Source organism: Leptodactylus fuscus, chromosome 4, assembly GCF_031893055.1.
Source record: "Leptodactylus fuscus isolate aLepFus1 chromosome 4, aLepFus1.hap2, whole genome shotgun sequence".
Lineage (NCBI taxonomy): Eukaryota > Metazoa > Chordata > Amphibia > Anura > Leptodactylidae > Leptodactylus > Leptodactylus fuscus.
The window spans coordinates 156,568,183-156,582,477 of NC_134268.1; the positions used below are offsets into that span (position 1 = coordinate 156,568,183).

At 44.7% G+C, this 14,295-nt stretch overlaps 2 protein-coding genes across 2 annotated transcripts in view; both read left to right on the forward strand.

Moving 5' to 3' along the window:
* Positions 1-4,202, forward strand: part of CNTNAP2 (contactin associated protein 2) — a 1,390,705-nt gene extending 1,386,503 nt beyond the window's left edge. Inside the window, exons 23-24 of the mRNA XM_075271239.1 lie at positions 1,119-1,193; positions 3,195-4,202. Of these exons, the coding sequence (XP_075127340.1) occupies positions 1,119-1,193; positions 3,195-3,394 (275 nt within the window). The 3' untranslated portion in view covers positions 3,395-4,202. The remainder of the gene's footprint in view (positions 1-1,118; positions 1,194-3,194) is intronic.
* Positions 1-14,295, forward strand: part of LOC142200711 (carboxymethylenebutenolidase homolog) — a 187,409-nt gene that overhangs the window by 148,988 nt on the left and 24,126 nt on the right. The window lies entirely within an intron of this gene.

Genomic DNA, 14,295 nt, shown 5'->3' on the forward strand with positions numbered 1-14,295 from the left:
TTGAAAAACCGCAAGAAATACAAAAATTTGGTTGGATCTTACCATAATGGCGGTGAATCGACTTTGATATTGTGAAGTTGACAGAGTGCCCATAGCAATAGAAATTAGTGCTTTTAGTCTCTGCAGTGAACACAGAGGGAAAGCTGAAAGAGGACACGGCTTACCTTACTGCAGGGCAATAAATGAACTGCAGCTGAAAAAGTCAGTAACCTGCACAAGGCAGGTAAGACAAAAGACTGCAGTATAAACCTAGATCTTTCACTCAGAAAGAAGGGAAAGAGAAGAAAGGATCTAAGACACCTTATTCTAAACCATAGAGGAGGCCACAGCCTCCTCCACCTGTCCAGTCGCACAGGACAGAAAAAAACACAGGGGGGAGGAGGTCGCTCTGGCCTCTTATAGGGGGAAAAACTGTTAGCTAATTAAAAGTTCCACCTGTCCTAACAGTACACAGGGGCAGGAATACCCCATCTTGTGCTGCTGTTTGGCGTAGGGGGAATGACTACAAAAGGAATGGGAAATATATAGGAAGTTCTTATACTTCTACTTTCTGCTCAATCTATTCCCAGCTTTGGCTCAAAAAACCGCAGCAAAACCTGCAACAAAAAAAGCTGCGTCTACGCAACGTGAGGCTTTAGAGTACAGTGGCCTTAGAGTACAGTGTATCAACTCTCCCTCACCCTATAGATTTAGGTCCCTAATAGTAAGGTTGGCAAGGAGGTTTGCCTAGGATCCTGCTGTACTGGAGGTTCCAATTGCTGTTCTTAGGCCATCCTAGATTTTGTTTGGATTTGGCCATATCCACAGTGTATGACATCAGAAGCGTAACTTGAATCTCCAAGACATTAGTGCAAAATCTGTTACTGCCCCCCCCCCCCCCCCCTTCAACGTCTTTGTACTGTTTATAACACTAGTTTCTTTTTCTTTGTTTGGGCCCATTCAAGCCTCCCTCTTGTATGATACAACTATATCATACTCTATGGACATTCTAAACTATTTGTAAGGTGGAAATACCTTCTTAAGTATTTGCCAATTAAATTAAGAATTGCAGCTAAAAGTGCGATTTATAATTCAGTCACTTGTGTATTTTTATAAGTACTGTTTTTTGTGCATTACAGAAACTGCTAATTTCCCGAACAATGAAGGACAAGCCATTACAGATGGAGTCAACAGGAATTCTGCTATTATTGGAGGTGAGAAACCTGATCATGTTATTCCAACATAGAAAGATAGACAGTACAGTGTGCTATCAGATAGTGTTTTATATGCTATAGGAGAAGCAAAGTTAGGGGGCATTCACACGAAGTAACAGCGGGCGTGTATCACAGCCATAGACGCCGGCGTTACAGCAGACTGCCGAACACTTCCCATTCACTTCAATGGGAGTGCTCGTAAACGCCGCTGTTACGAGCACTCCCATTGAAGTGAATGGGAAGTGTTCGGCAGTCTGCCGTAAAGCCGGCGTGTACGGCTGTGATACATGCCCGGCGTTACTCCATGTGAATGCCCCCTTAGAGGGCGTTCACACTGGCGTCCTTGTGCTCCCTGTGTCATTCTGCTGGGTGTCCATCCTAAGCCCTGAAGAAACTGGATAGGGGACGGCTTCCCGGCGGTCAGTTGTAAAACCCATTCATTCAGGGGTGTAACGAACAAAACGCAGTGGAAGCGGCTGCCACAGGGCCCGGGACATTAAGGGGCCCGGTGACAGCTGCTACCGCTGCGTTTTGTTTTTTTAATAGGCCGTTACCGCTGGAGTTACTCCAGCTGGTAACTGGCCCTATATACTTACCAATCCTGGCTGGGCCGGGATCGGTAAGTGACACCGCGGGCCTCACAAAGACTATCATTATACTCGGGGGTCTTTGCAGACCCCCGAGTATAATGATCGGAGGCCAGAGAGAGGTAAGAAACATAAAAAACACTGTTACTTACCTCTCCATGGTCCGGGCAGGCCTCAGCTCAGGACTAGTTGTCTGACATCTCTGACGTCCCATGACCCCGGCCTGCGTCCCGGGTCATGTGGCATCCGACGTCATTGTAGAAGGCCGACAGTGGATGTCGACAGCGTAGGAACTGGGGGACAGGTAAGAAACAGTAGTTTTTTATGATTTTATTCCCCCGGGTCTCCGATTATTATACTCTGGGGTCTGAGAAGACCCCAGAGTATAATAATTATTTATCGGTGTCCACAGTGGGGCATAATACTGTGTGTAGGGGCCACTATGGGGTACAATACAATGTGTTCAGGGGCCACTAAGGGACATAATACTGTATGCAGGGACCACTATGGGACATAATACTGTGTGCAGGGGCCACTAAGGGACATAATACTGTGTGCAGGGTCCACTGAGGGACATAATTCTGTGTGCAGAGGCAACTAAGGGACATAATAGAGCGCGCAGGAATGTGGAGGAGGGGGTCGGTCGAGGTCGTCGGTGTCGGTCGGGGGGGAGGCCATGTCAAAAGTTCGCCACGGGGCCCCGCCATTCCTAGTTACGCCACTGCATTCATTTGAATAGATTTTAAAAGCAAACCGCCAGTGTCAGTATACAGCCTCTCCATGGGGAAACCAATATTGTTTGGCTAGACACAAAGTTGGACATGCAGGACTTTGTGTCTGGTCCAAAAAAAAAAACGGTTTCCCCGCGGAGAGGCTGCAGGCAGACACCGGCGGTTTGCCTTTAAAACTGATTGAAATGAATGGGTTTTAAAACTGACCGCCGGGAAGACACCCCCTATGCAGTTTCTCGGGGCTTAGGATGGAAACACAGCAGAATAACAAAGAGTGCACAGGGGGGCAAGTGTGAATGCCCCCTTATAATGTAAATACTGTTTTGTAAGTTATAGTATTCTTCCTACGTTGATAATTCCTTGTAGCAATCTCATTATAAACTGTGCCATAATGAAATATGCATACATTGATAGCATATAAATACATGGCATACATTGATAGCATATAAATACAAGGCATACATTGATAGCATATAAATGTAAATACATATATTTGTTGAAGACAATATCTTGTAATACATTTGCAAAATTTTTTCTGCCTATTTTTTGCTGTACAACACTTTTGCAGATTATTTTATGGAATTACATTTGTTCAGCAATCACATCTTTCTGTAATATTTATTTGACAATATCAACTCTGTATATTCCTAGCATGTTCATATATTGCATTTCTTTTCCTTTAGGTATCATAGCAGTGGTGATCTTCACTATTCTTTGCACCTTGGTGTTTTTGATACGCTATATGTTTCGCCATAAGGGTACCTACCACACAAATGAAGCCAAGGGAGCCGAATCTGCTGACAATGCCGACGCAGCCATTATAAACAATGACCCCAACTTTACGGAGACCATTGATGAAAGCAAAAAGGAATGGCTTATCTAAGAGTATTTATCATGATGGCAGTGGGTTCTGATGTGTCTAGGGACTGTGTCTCACCAGTTCTTGGCTTCGGATTTCTCTGTGCAAGATCAGCACAACCAGGAGGCCCCGGAGGGCCACTCAATACACTGACAAAAATACAAATCATAAACTTTGATAAAGGCACTTGAAAGTAATTTTTAGTTACATCTACAGTTGGGTTTTGCTCCTTCTGTATTTCCCTGTCTTTAAAAAAACAACAAAATTTCAGCTTTTAGAGTTTCAGCATTGGTTTGGGTTTGTCAGTACTATCTGTATTTTTTGTGTGTGTTTAGAGGCAATCTAATAACTAAGCAATGTTAAAGGGCCGGTTTTCTAAAATTTTATAAACCCAGAGATTATTAAAGAAGTCAACATATATATTAAAGTGATTATATGTAAACCTATGCAAGAGTTTAGATATAATCTCGCACACACAACATATTATTGTTCTATAACTCATCTATTTCCTTTCTCCTTTATATGATAAAATACTTTTCATTGCATGCATAGGCACTGCAGTAACTCCGAATGGTTCAGGGTGGAGCATCACCATGCCAATAAAGAATGTATTTGCCATTTTTTTTTAGAGATTGTTGCTATACTATAACAAGTACAGGGATAGATAACCTGTGACTCTGGCACGCTGACCAATCCAGGACAGGTCAGTGACCGCTATATAGCCACAAGTTGCCTAACCCTGAAATAAAGGGATATCTTGGTGTAACAAAAAATCTGAATGGTATTCATTGCAAAAGAAAACTATACTAAAATATATTGCACCTTTTTCTGATACTGTGGTCTGAGAGTTTTTTTCGCCTTTAGCACACCTAATATTGCACACAGTACATTCTGGAATTATTTCTGTAGCTACCCTTCATGTAAATAAAGTGGAATCGCTGTAAAAAAAAAATATTACTTTCTCATATACTTTCACTTTTAAGTCCTCACAGTCCTCAAGATGTTTATTTGCTGTTGAACGAAAATACTCTAGTTTCCTTGCACATACTGCAAATCAATACAGGCCATGTCCTAGGAAGAGCTAAAGCTGGCCATACAGATTAAGATAATCCTTTAATAGTCCCACAGTGGGGAAATTTCAGTATGTTAAAGCAGCATGGTAATACAGATACAGGATAATACACAGTAATATATTACTGAAGTAGACACACATAAGCTGAGAAGAGAAGATATACTACGAGTCCATAGCAGCTAAGAAAGAGAAGAAAGAAGGAAGACTTCAGGAATATTTAGTTCTCTGTGCGGAGTGATCTTCACTTGGTCTGATGTAGATTATGTAGCCTGATTGCGGTTGGGAGGAGGGATCGCTGATAGCGCTCCTTCTCACACTTAGGATAAAGCAGTCGGTCACTGACAGTGCTGCTAAGATTGCTATTAGCCAGTTTGGTTGACAAACAGCCAGCTATCTGACATGTAGATGTCGTAAAAGCTGTTTAATAGCAGAATTTAAGGCTGACAAAAACAGTTAGGTGATGCTGGATGTTTTATAACTGAATAATAGCTGCATTTGGTCGATCATGAGCCAATTTATGGAGACTAAATGTACTTCTTCTGCAAATCATAACAACTAAGCTTTCCCCATTATCTAGCAGATTAGCTGTTAATGTTGGCGGTCGAATTGTTCATACGAGCGATCACATCCTCAATTGAACAGCTGTATGATGGCTGTTCAAGATCTAAACTGTATACCCAGTCTGATTCTATCACGTCTAGGCTTTAGTTTGTGAACTGAATTCTAGGCTGATAAATTTAATCTATAGAAATGCAATGTAGGATATCTATTCATACTGGAACACTGAATGGTGGTTTGTCAGTTTTTGCTACAGTTTCTTTTGCTATATTCTTTATCAGTTGTTGCAGGCTTAAAACAATGAAAATCAGACTTAACACCATTTCTTTACACTGACAACAAATGGTGTTCAAGGTCCCATGCTATATGCTATAGTCTTATAGTCTACAACTCCAAGGCCTTTCCCACATTCAGATATGTCAGGGAAAGTGGTGCAAGAGCTTCAGGAATATAGCATAGGACCTTGAACACCATTTGATTATTGACAGAATTACAATTATTACAATGGTGATAAATCCAATCCATTTGTATAAAACTTTTAGATCTGGCAGAAGAGAGCTTCATGCTGCTTGGTTATTTTTTTAATTGACATAACAATTTCCTAGACTGGATAAATTCTTTTCACCTCTCAACTGTAAAATCCATGAGGCCAATATGTGCTCTTAGTCTTTAGATATATGCAAGAATGATTTTAGCCACAGGCAAGCAAGTGGGAATATTGAATATAAATAAATAAACTTCAGACAAAGCTTAATAATGTTGTCATAGACCTGTGGATTCAATACCCTGGCAAAAGAAAAAATACTAATGTCAACCAAAAATACCAGGATTCCCAACCTCCACCAACCTCCCTTGTCACACCACACCCACAAGTACGGTAGCTTTTTATTACAATAGTTAAGCTTTATTTGTACCTCCTCGTATACTTAGGCCAGTTTCTCACAACCATTGTTGAGCTCTCTGGTGACCTAAATTTAATTCAATAGAACAGCTAGGGGTTGGGTAATTGCAACCAAAAAAATGCCAAAATGCTGCCATACCATTTCTATGTGAAATAGACTTACTATTCTGGGACCAGTGCTTAAGGCTTATTGCCTGTGTATAAAACATATAGTAGACAGCACAGGAAGGATAGATGGAATCTGAATGCTATATGGGGTCATCTCAGTCTGCATCCACTCTAATACGACAAGAAACTGGTGTTTACCTTGCCTAAAATCTGCAGTCATAACCCATGTGCTACACGACAGTCTCTGCACAGTTAGGGGTAGTTCACACAGAGTAAACGCGCGCTCATTTTGGCAAAATACACGTGTAAAAAATACATGTGTAAAAATAAGACTCCCATTGACTTCAATGACATTTTATACACGTCAAAATACACGTTTAAAATGTCATTGAAGTCAATGGGAGTCTTATTTTTACACGTGTATTTTGCCAAAATGAGTGTGCATTTACTCTGTGTGAACTACCCCTTAGTGTACTGGGCCACCATATGATGCAGATAATCTGTGCCCTTAGCCCCATTGCAACAGTATATACAGCTGGAAAAAATTAAGAGACCACTGCAAAATTTTCAGTTTCTCTGATTTTTCTCTTCATTGGTATATATTTGAGTAAAATGTACATTGCTCTTTTATTATATAAACTACTGACGACATGTCTCCAAAATTCAAAGCAAACAATTTTATATTTATTTGCAGCAAATTAGAAATCGTCAAAATAATTAAAAAAAAAGAAGCAGCACTGTCAGACCTCAAATAATGCAAAGAGCACAGTTCACATTCATGTAGAAACAATACTAATGCTCAGGACGAGTCCAGAAATCAATATTTGGTGGAATAACCATGATTTTTAATCACAGCTTTCATGCGTCTTGGCATGCTTTCCACCAGTCTGTCACACTGCTTTTGGGTGACCTAATGCCACTCCTGGCACAAAAATGTGAGCAGTTCTTCTTTGATGGCTTGTGACTGTCTATCTTCCTATTGATTACATTCCAGAGGTTTTCAATGGGGTTCAGGTCTGGAAATTGGTCTGGCCATGACAGGGTCATGATGTAGTGCTCCTTCATTCACACATTGATTGACCAAGCTGTGTGACATGGCACATTGTCCTGCTGGAAAAAACAGTCCTCAGAGTTGGGGAAGAGCAAAGGATTAAGAATAGTCTTAGCTTTGACTCATCATAAGTTTGGAATTTGACCACTAGGTGGTGACAGCTGACCATATAATTCATACAATAGTCACAAGGCTACATTTTACTAAAGAAAACAAGGCCTATCTGAGAGTAGCTTCATACTCCCATACTTATGTTATTGCAAATTTATGTTGACATTTATTATGACATAAAAGTCCATTTAACCAATGTGATAAACCTTCATCTATCACTATGACATTGATGGACTGCTGTGTGTCAAGAAAGCAGGTATCTCATCAACATCTGATAGGTTATTCAGATAACTTACAACCATCCCCTTCCCAATCCTCAGCAGGAGCTCAAATCGATGACTGGCTATATCAAATAGCCTCTGATGTCACAAGAGATCAAGAAGGAGAACAATATACTGTATTTCATAACTAGATGATATAAGTCATTCTCAAGGTGCTCTACAAGAAGATACAGGAACGCAAATACCGAATGTGCAACCTGTGAATTCGCACTGGCGCCCAGTAGTTAAGGGGAACAGTCATCTTAAAAACAGCCTTCTACTGTCTATTAGATTGCATGCAATGGGCTGAAGCAATGGATTATATGGCTCACAATTACTGCTGAGCTATAAGGGAAACATAAGAGGGATTCTGTATATGCGGCTATCTGAGATAAAGGGGCCCATATACTGTTCTAGCACAGAGATCTGATGTCTGTGTCCAGTACTTACATATTGAAGACCTATCCTGAAAACGAGTCATTAACATATAATCACGGGAGTCTAACACCTGGGACTGTCACAGATCAGCTATGGGAAGGGACCGCAGCATTCCTGTGAAGCATGCAGTCTCTTCACTAAATACCAAGCTTAGCGCTGTATATTGCATAAGGGCTATGCTGTATAGTAATTAACCCCTTCCCGACATGCGCCGTAATAGTACGGCGCATGTCGGGTCTGTAACTATGGCGACCGCCCGGGAGCCGGGTATCTACTGCTTTAAGCAGTAGACAACCGGCTCTAATGCCTCCGATCGGTCCCCGGACCGATCGGAGGCATTAACCCCTCCGGCGCCGCCATTTTGGCCGGGATCGCCGGCTCCTGGAGTATGCTCCAGGGCTGACGTCCAGTTGCCATGACAGCCGGGAACCTTATACAGGCTCCCAGGCTTGTCTGCAAAGCCTCTCTTTTGCAGGCTGGTCTATGCAGCCTGCAAAAGAAAGGATGCTTTTTTGCAATGCATTGCAATGCATTAGCATTGTAATGCATTGCATTAGTGATCAGACCCCCTGGGGTTCAACACCCCTAGGGGGTCTAATAAATGCAAAAAAAAATTAAAAAAAAAAGTTAAAAAAAATATAAAAAAAATATAAAAAGAATTAAAAGTTCAAATCACCCCCCTTTCCCTAGAACACATATAAAAGTAGTTAAAAACTGTGAAACATATACATGTTAGGTATCCCCACGTCCGAAATTGCCCGCTCTACAAATCTATAAAAATATTTTTCCTGCTCGGTAAACGCCGTAGCGGGAAAAATAGTCGAAAGTGCCAAACCGCTGTTTTTTCACTGTTTTGATTCTGATAAAAATTTGAATAAAAAGTGATCAAAGCAATAACATTTCCCGAAAATGGTAGAACTAAAAAGTACACCCGACCCCGCAAAAAAAGACGCCTTATGCATCCCCGTACACTTACGTATAAAAAAGTTTTTTAACACAGTTTTGGAATTTATTTTAGGGGTCAAAATGTAAATAAAACCATATAAATTTGGTATCCCTGGAACCGTACCGAAACACAGAATATAGGGGACATGTCATTTTGGCTGCACAGTGAACGCCGTAAAACCAAAGCCTGTAAGAAAGTCGCAGAAATTTTTTCTTCAAATCCACCCCATTCTGAATTTTTTTCCTGCTTCCCAGTACATTATATAGAATAATTAATGGTAGCATCATGAAGAAAAATTTGTCCCGCAAAAATTAAGACCTCATATGGCTCTGGGAGCGGAGAAATAAAAAAGTTATGGGGTTTAGAAGGAGGGGAGTCAAAAACGAAAATCAAAAAATGCCATCGGCGGGAAGGGGTTAAGGGAAATGGGCTGCTGTTCACTGCTGCTCTTCACTTGAATGGGATTTATTTGCAGCTGTACCATGTAAACAATGAATGTTGACATGATCGGCACAGGGAAGAGGCCACAGTGCTTTTGGGGAAGCCATCCATATAAGAACATACTGGAGTACAAATATATAATATTGAACAACACCTTGAACACATTTTTATGAGTGTGGAAAAAATTTGAGGAAAACTCTGGCTTGGACACTTAAGTTGTCTTACCGCTGAAGTATAAGTTTGGGAACTAGGGGCAACATGGTGGTTCAGTGGTTAGCACTGCAGCCTTGCAGCGCTAGAGTCCTGGGTTTGAATCCCGTCAGGAACAACATCTGTAAGGAGTTTGTATATTCTCCCTGTGTTTTTTTGGCTTTCCTCGCATTCTACAAAAACATATTGATAGGAGGGAAAAGAATGAAAGATTGTGAATGAGCACCGTGCGATGAGACAGCTTAGCCACCACGATGTCCACCTTTGGCCCCAGGCCCCCTGCTGGGATTCCGAGACAGAGAAAAGAGACCTGAACCATTTGATGGGACGAATGCTCTTTCAGGACGTCTCCATTCCCCTTCCATGGTGCGGACTAAATCTGAATTGGCCTTGAAGGTCTTAGACCTTCGCCACTCTCACAATCCCTAGACTTGATGATTTTAAACAGCCTGGGCATCTTCTCCAGCAAAAAGATTTATTTTTCCGCTTCCTCCGTCTCCTCCTGGGAGGACTCCACGTCCCTGATGCGCAGATTTTCTAGGGGCGGTAGAGAGGGCTCACATGATTCCAGCCGGGGTCTCTTAGCCAGGTGTGAGATGGTGTCCTCAACTCTCTTCATAGAGTGGGAAACAAAATCTTTCACCCAAGAGACCACCTCCCGAATAGGGGTAGCCTCGGAGGGGGGGGCTCTGCACCCCTGCCAGAACCTGTACTCGCATCCATCGGGCAATGGAATCCTGCACTTGGCGCAGGCCAGATGTTTCCTCTTCGAGGTAGTTTTCCTTCGGGGCAGAAGGACCGAAGAGGAAGAAGAAGACATTATGAGGAGAAAAAACACAGAATAAATTTCCCCCTCCAGCCAGACCTATCCACAGAAATGAAATTTTTTCAGTAAGATCAGCAAAATCAGCAATCGCACTCTGAGACAGGAGCTCTGAGCTGGTCTGCTTGTAACCGGAGCGACAAGCAAGGACTAGGTGGTGGAGGGGGAGTATATATAAGTCTGCAGGAAGAGGAGGGGGCAGAGCTAAGCAAGCTTACTCCCCCCAAAAAAACATGCATACAAAGAGCTCAGCGCCCCCCCCCCCCCCCTGTCTACAGGAGACAGGGGGGGCAAGGGAGCCAGCACACTGGTCCCTCAAGGAGCGGAGAATAAAAACCCCTGCTGCGAATGAGCCGCAATGCTACCGCGCAAGGCTGGGACAGACGTTAGAAACCCTAACCGCGCATAAGGTTCCTCATCGCGGCCGGGAGAGAAAAGTCCCCCCCCCCCCAGAAGCACACGCGCCCCCAACAATAGGATGAGCGTGCCGGGGGAGTGGGTAGTCGGCCATAGAAGAAGAACAGGAGCTGAAAGGTACGAAACCCGGGGGAAGAGGGGACCCCTATAGGAGGCCGCAACACCTCTCCTCCTACCACCTGTCCTGTCCCACAGGATAGAAAAAAACACAAGGGGGAGTAGGTCTTCCGGCCTCTTATAGGGGTCAAAGCTGTTAGGTAATTAAAAATTCCACCTGTCCTAACAGCTCATAGGGGCAGGAATACCCCAGTTGTGCTGCTGTTGGGCGTAGGGGGAAAAAAGATTGGGAACTAAAGCTTCTTTTGCTTTAGCACTTTGTATTATAGGTCTTTATATGATATAAACCATATTAGTCCAACTATCCAGTATTCTGAATTTTAGACTCATAAATATTCAGAAATATTTGTCAGATAATGGTAGGCCTAAGATTTCAGTGCCCTTTGTCACCTGATTTAGTTAGAAGAGTCCTGGGCAGCAGTCTGCTACTTACAGTATAGAAACTCCACCGGACTAGATAGGGCACCGAGCCCTACTAAGAGATCTTTATAGATGACCTAGCTCAGTGATGGCGAACCTTTTAGACATCGAGTGCCCAAACTGCAGTCCAAAATCCACTAATTTATCACAAAGTGCCAACATGGGAATTTAACCTTAATAATGTGCGGATCCACAATTGTAGAATTGGAGCTTTTTGCTCCACTGTGACCCCCACACAGTCCAAACTGCTTCACAGTGACCCTCACACAGTACAATCAGCTCCACAGTGGCCGCCACACAGTATAATCAGTTCCACAGATGGGTGCCCAAAGAGAGGACTCTGAGTGCCACCTCTGGCACCCTTGCCATAGGTTCGCCATCACGGACCTAGCTCTACAGTTTGTTTCAGCTTTTAACAAAGATTTACCAGCAATGCCTATAGATTGCACTAGAACAGACATCAAATACAGTAAGTCGAGAAAAGATCCATGCCAATGGGCTCAATACAATCCAATCTCCTTTCTAAATTGAGATATTGAACGATTTGCAATCCGCCTCAGATTCAGCGCTGAAAAAAAAAAAAGCCTCCCATTGATTTCAATGGGTTCCTTTTTCTGCTAGGAACCCACTGAAGCAGGGGCGGATCCAGGGCCGGGCGAGTCGGGCAACCGCCCGGGGCCCCGCGCTTAGCGGGGCCCCGTGGCCCGGCCCTAACAAAATGGTCCCGGTCAGCTCGGCATAGTTGGGCAAGTTCCGGGGCCCACAGAGCCTCTGGGGCCCCCCGGCACTTGCCTGTCACGATTTCAGCTCATCGGCGTCCATCCGCCGATGAGCTGAATCGCGATTAAAGCAGGAGCTGTGAGCTCAGCTCCTGCTTTAAAGCTCCGGCCCGGCTTGCGTGTGTAGGCGCGATGACGTCATCACATGACGCTTACACATGCAAGCCGGGCCGCAGCTAAGCAGGAGCTGAGGTCACAGCTCCTGCATCGCGTATGTGACTGGAGTGAGAGAGAGGAGCGTCGGGGGAACGATGGAAGGTGAGTGATAGAAGGTGAGTGTAAGTGTTTGTTTTGTATTAAATATTAAGGTGGAACATAATGAAGGGGGCCCATGAAACTGGGGGGCAAATGAAGGGGAGGGGGGGAATGGCATGACACTGGGGAAGATGAAGGGGGTGGGGAGAGAACGGCATGAAACTGGGGACAGAGATGGAGGGGGCCCAATGAAACTGGGGGGCAAATGAAGGGGAGGGGGTGACCGGCATGACACTGGGGAAGATGAAGGGGGTGGGGAGAGAACGGCATGAAACTGGGGACAGAGATGGAGGGGGCCCAAAGAAACTGGGGGGCAAATTGAAGGGGAGGGGGGAACAGCATGACACTGGGGCAGAGACGGGGGACATTAAACTGTGGGCAGATGAAGGGGGAGAACGTGATGAAACTGGGGACAGAGATGGAGGGGGGACATGAAACTGGGGGCAGAGGAAGGGTGTATATGAAACTGGGGGAGAGATGGAGGGGGGGCATATAATTTACGGGTGACTGTAGGAGGATTATACTGTGTGGGAGCACATGATAAATGAATGAGAATGGGTGGAATCAACATAAAAGTGGGTGGAGCCAGATTTGCTGCGGTGCGCAGAGCGCGCCGCACATTTTACCCCTCTTTCTACTCTTTGAAAATTGGGAGGTATGGCGTTAGTGACGCCACACTCCTGCATGACGTCACTCGCTTCATCTGCGACGCACAGTGTCTCGACTCCCCCCGCCTCCTTTACTGAGGCTCTGTTGCCCAAGGGCCCATAAAAACCTGGAGCCAGTCCTGGGTCAGCATGTCCCTACGGACGCCGATGAGCTGAATACATAGGCGTTAAAAGCAGGAGCTGTCACAGCTCAGCTCCTGTTTTAACGCTGAGCTCCGGCATTTGTAGTCGCAATGTGATGACGTCACATCGCGCCTACAATATGTGTATGAGGGAGAGAGCTGCGGGGGAACGAGGAAAGGTGAGCGTGTGTGAGAACAGTATGACGCTGGGGCAGATGGAGGGGGAGAGAACAGTATGACACTGGGGCAGATGAAGGGGGGAGAACAGCATGACACTGGGGCAGATGGAGGGGGGGGAACAGCATGACACTGGGGCAGATAGAGGGGGGGAGAGCAGCATGACACTGGGGAAGATAGAGGGGGGAGAACAGCATGACACTGGGGCAGATGGAGGGGGGAGAACAGCATGACACTGGGGCAGATAGAGGGGGGGAGAACAGCATGACACTGGGGCAGATGGAGGGGGGGGAGAACTGCATGACACTGGGGCAGATGGAGGGGGGGGAAAACAGCATGACACTGGGGCAGATGAAGGGGGAGAGAACAGCATGACACTGGGGCAGATAGAGGGGGGAGAACAGCATGACACTGGGGCAGATGAAGGGGGGAGAACGGCATGACACTGGGGCAGAGACGGGGGGGGGGACATGAAACTGTGGGCAGATAAAGGGGGAGAATGGCATGAAACTGGGGACAGAGATAGAGGGGGGGGACATGAAACTAGGGGTAGATGAAGGGTGTATATGAAAATGGGGAGAGATGGAGGGGGGACATATAATTTACGGGTGACTGTAGGAGGATTATACTGTGTGGAATCACATGAAAAATGAAAGAGAATGGGCGGAGTCAACATAAAAGTGGGCGGGGCCTAATTTGCTGCGGCGCGTAGGGCCCCGCCAAAGTCAATTGCCCAGGGCCCCGCAAACCCTGGATCCGCCACTGCACTGAAGTCAATGGGAGGCTTTTTTGTCAGCGTTGAATCTGAGATGGATTCCACACCGAATTCAGTGCCATTTTCCTGCGTGTGAATGCACCCAAACACTGCAAACTTACACAGGCAGTAAGAAGATATCACAGTGGCTGCTGCTGTATGACAAATATAACATATCTTTAGACTGTCTAGTATAAATATATGCTACCTTTTAGATGGCTTACTTTGAGCCAGAATTTTATTATATCATGTTGGTGCATTTAAGCTACACTGTGCCACATTGCACCAAAGATGTGC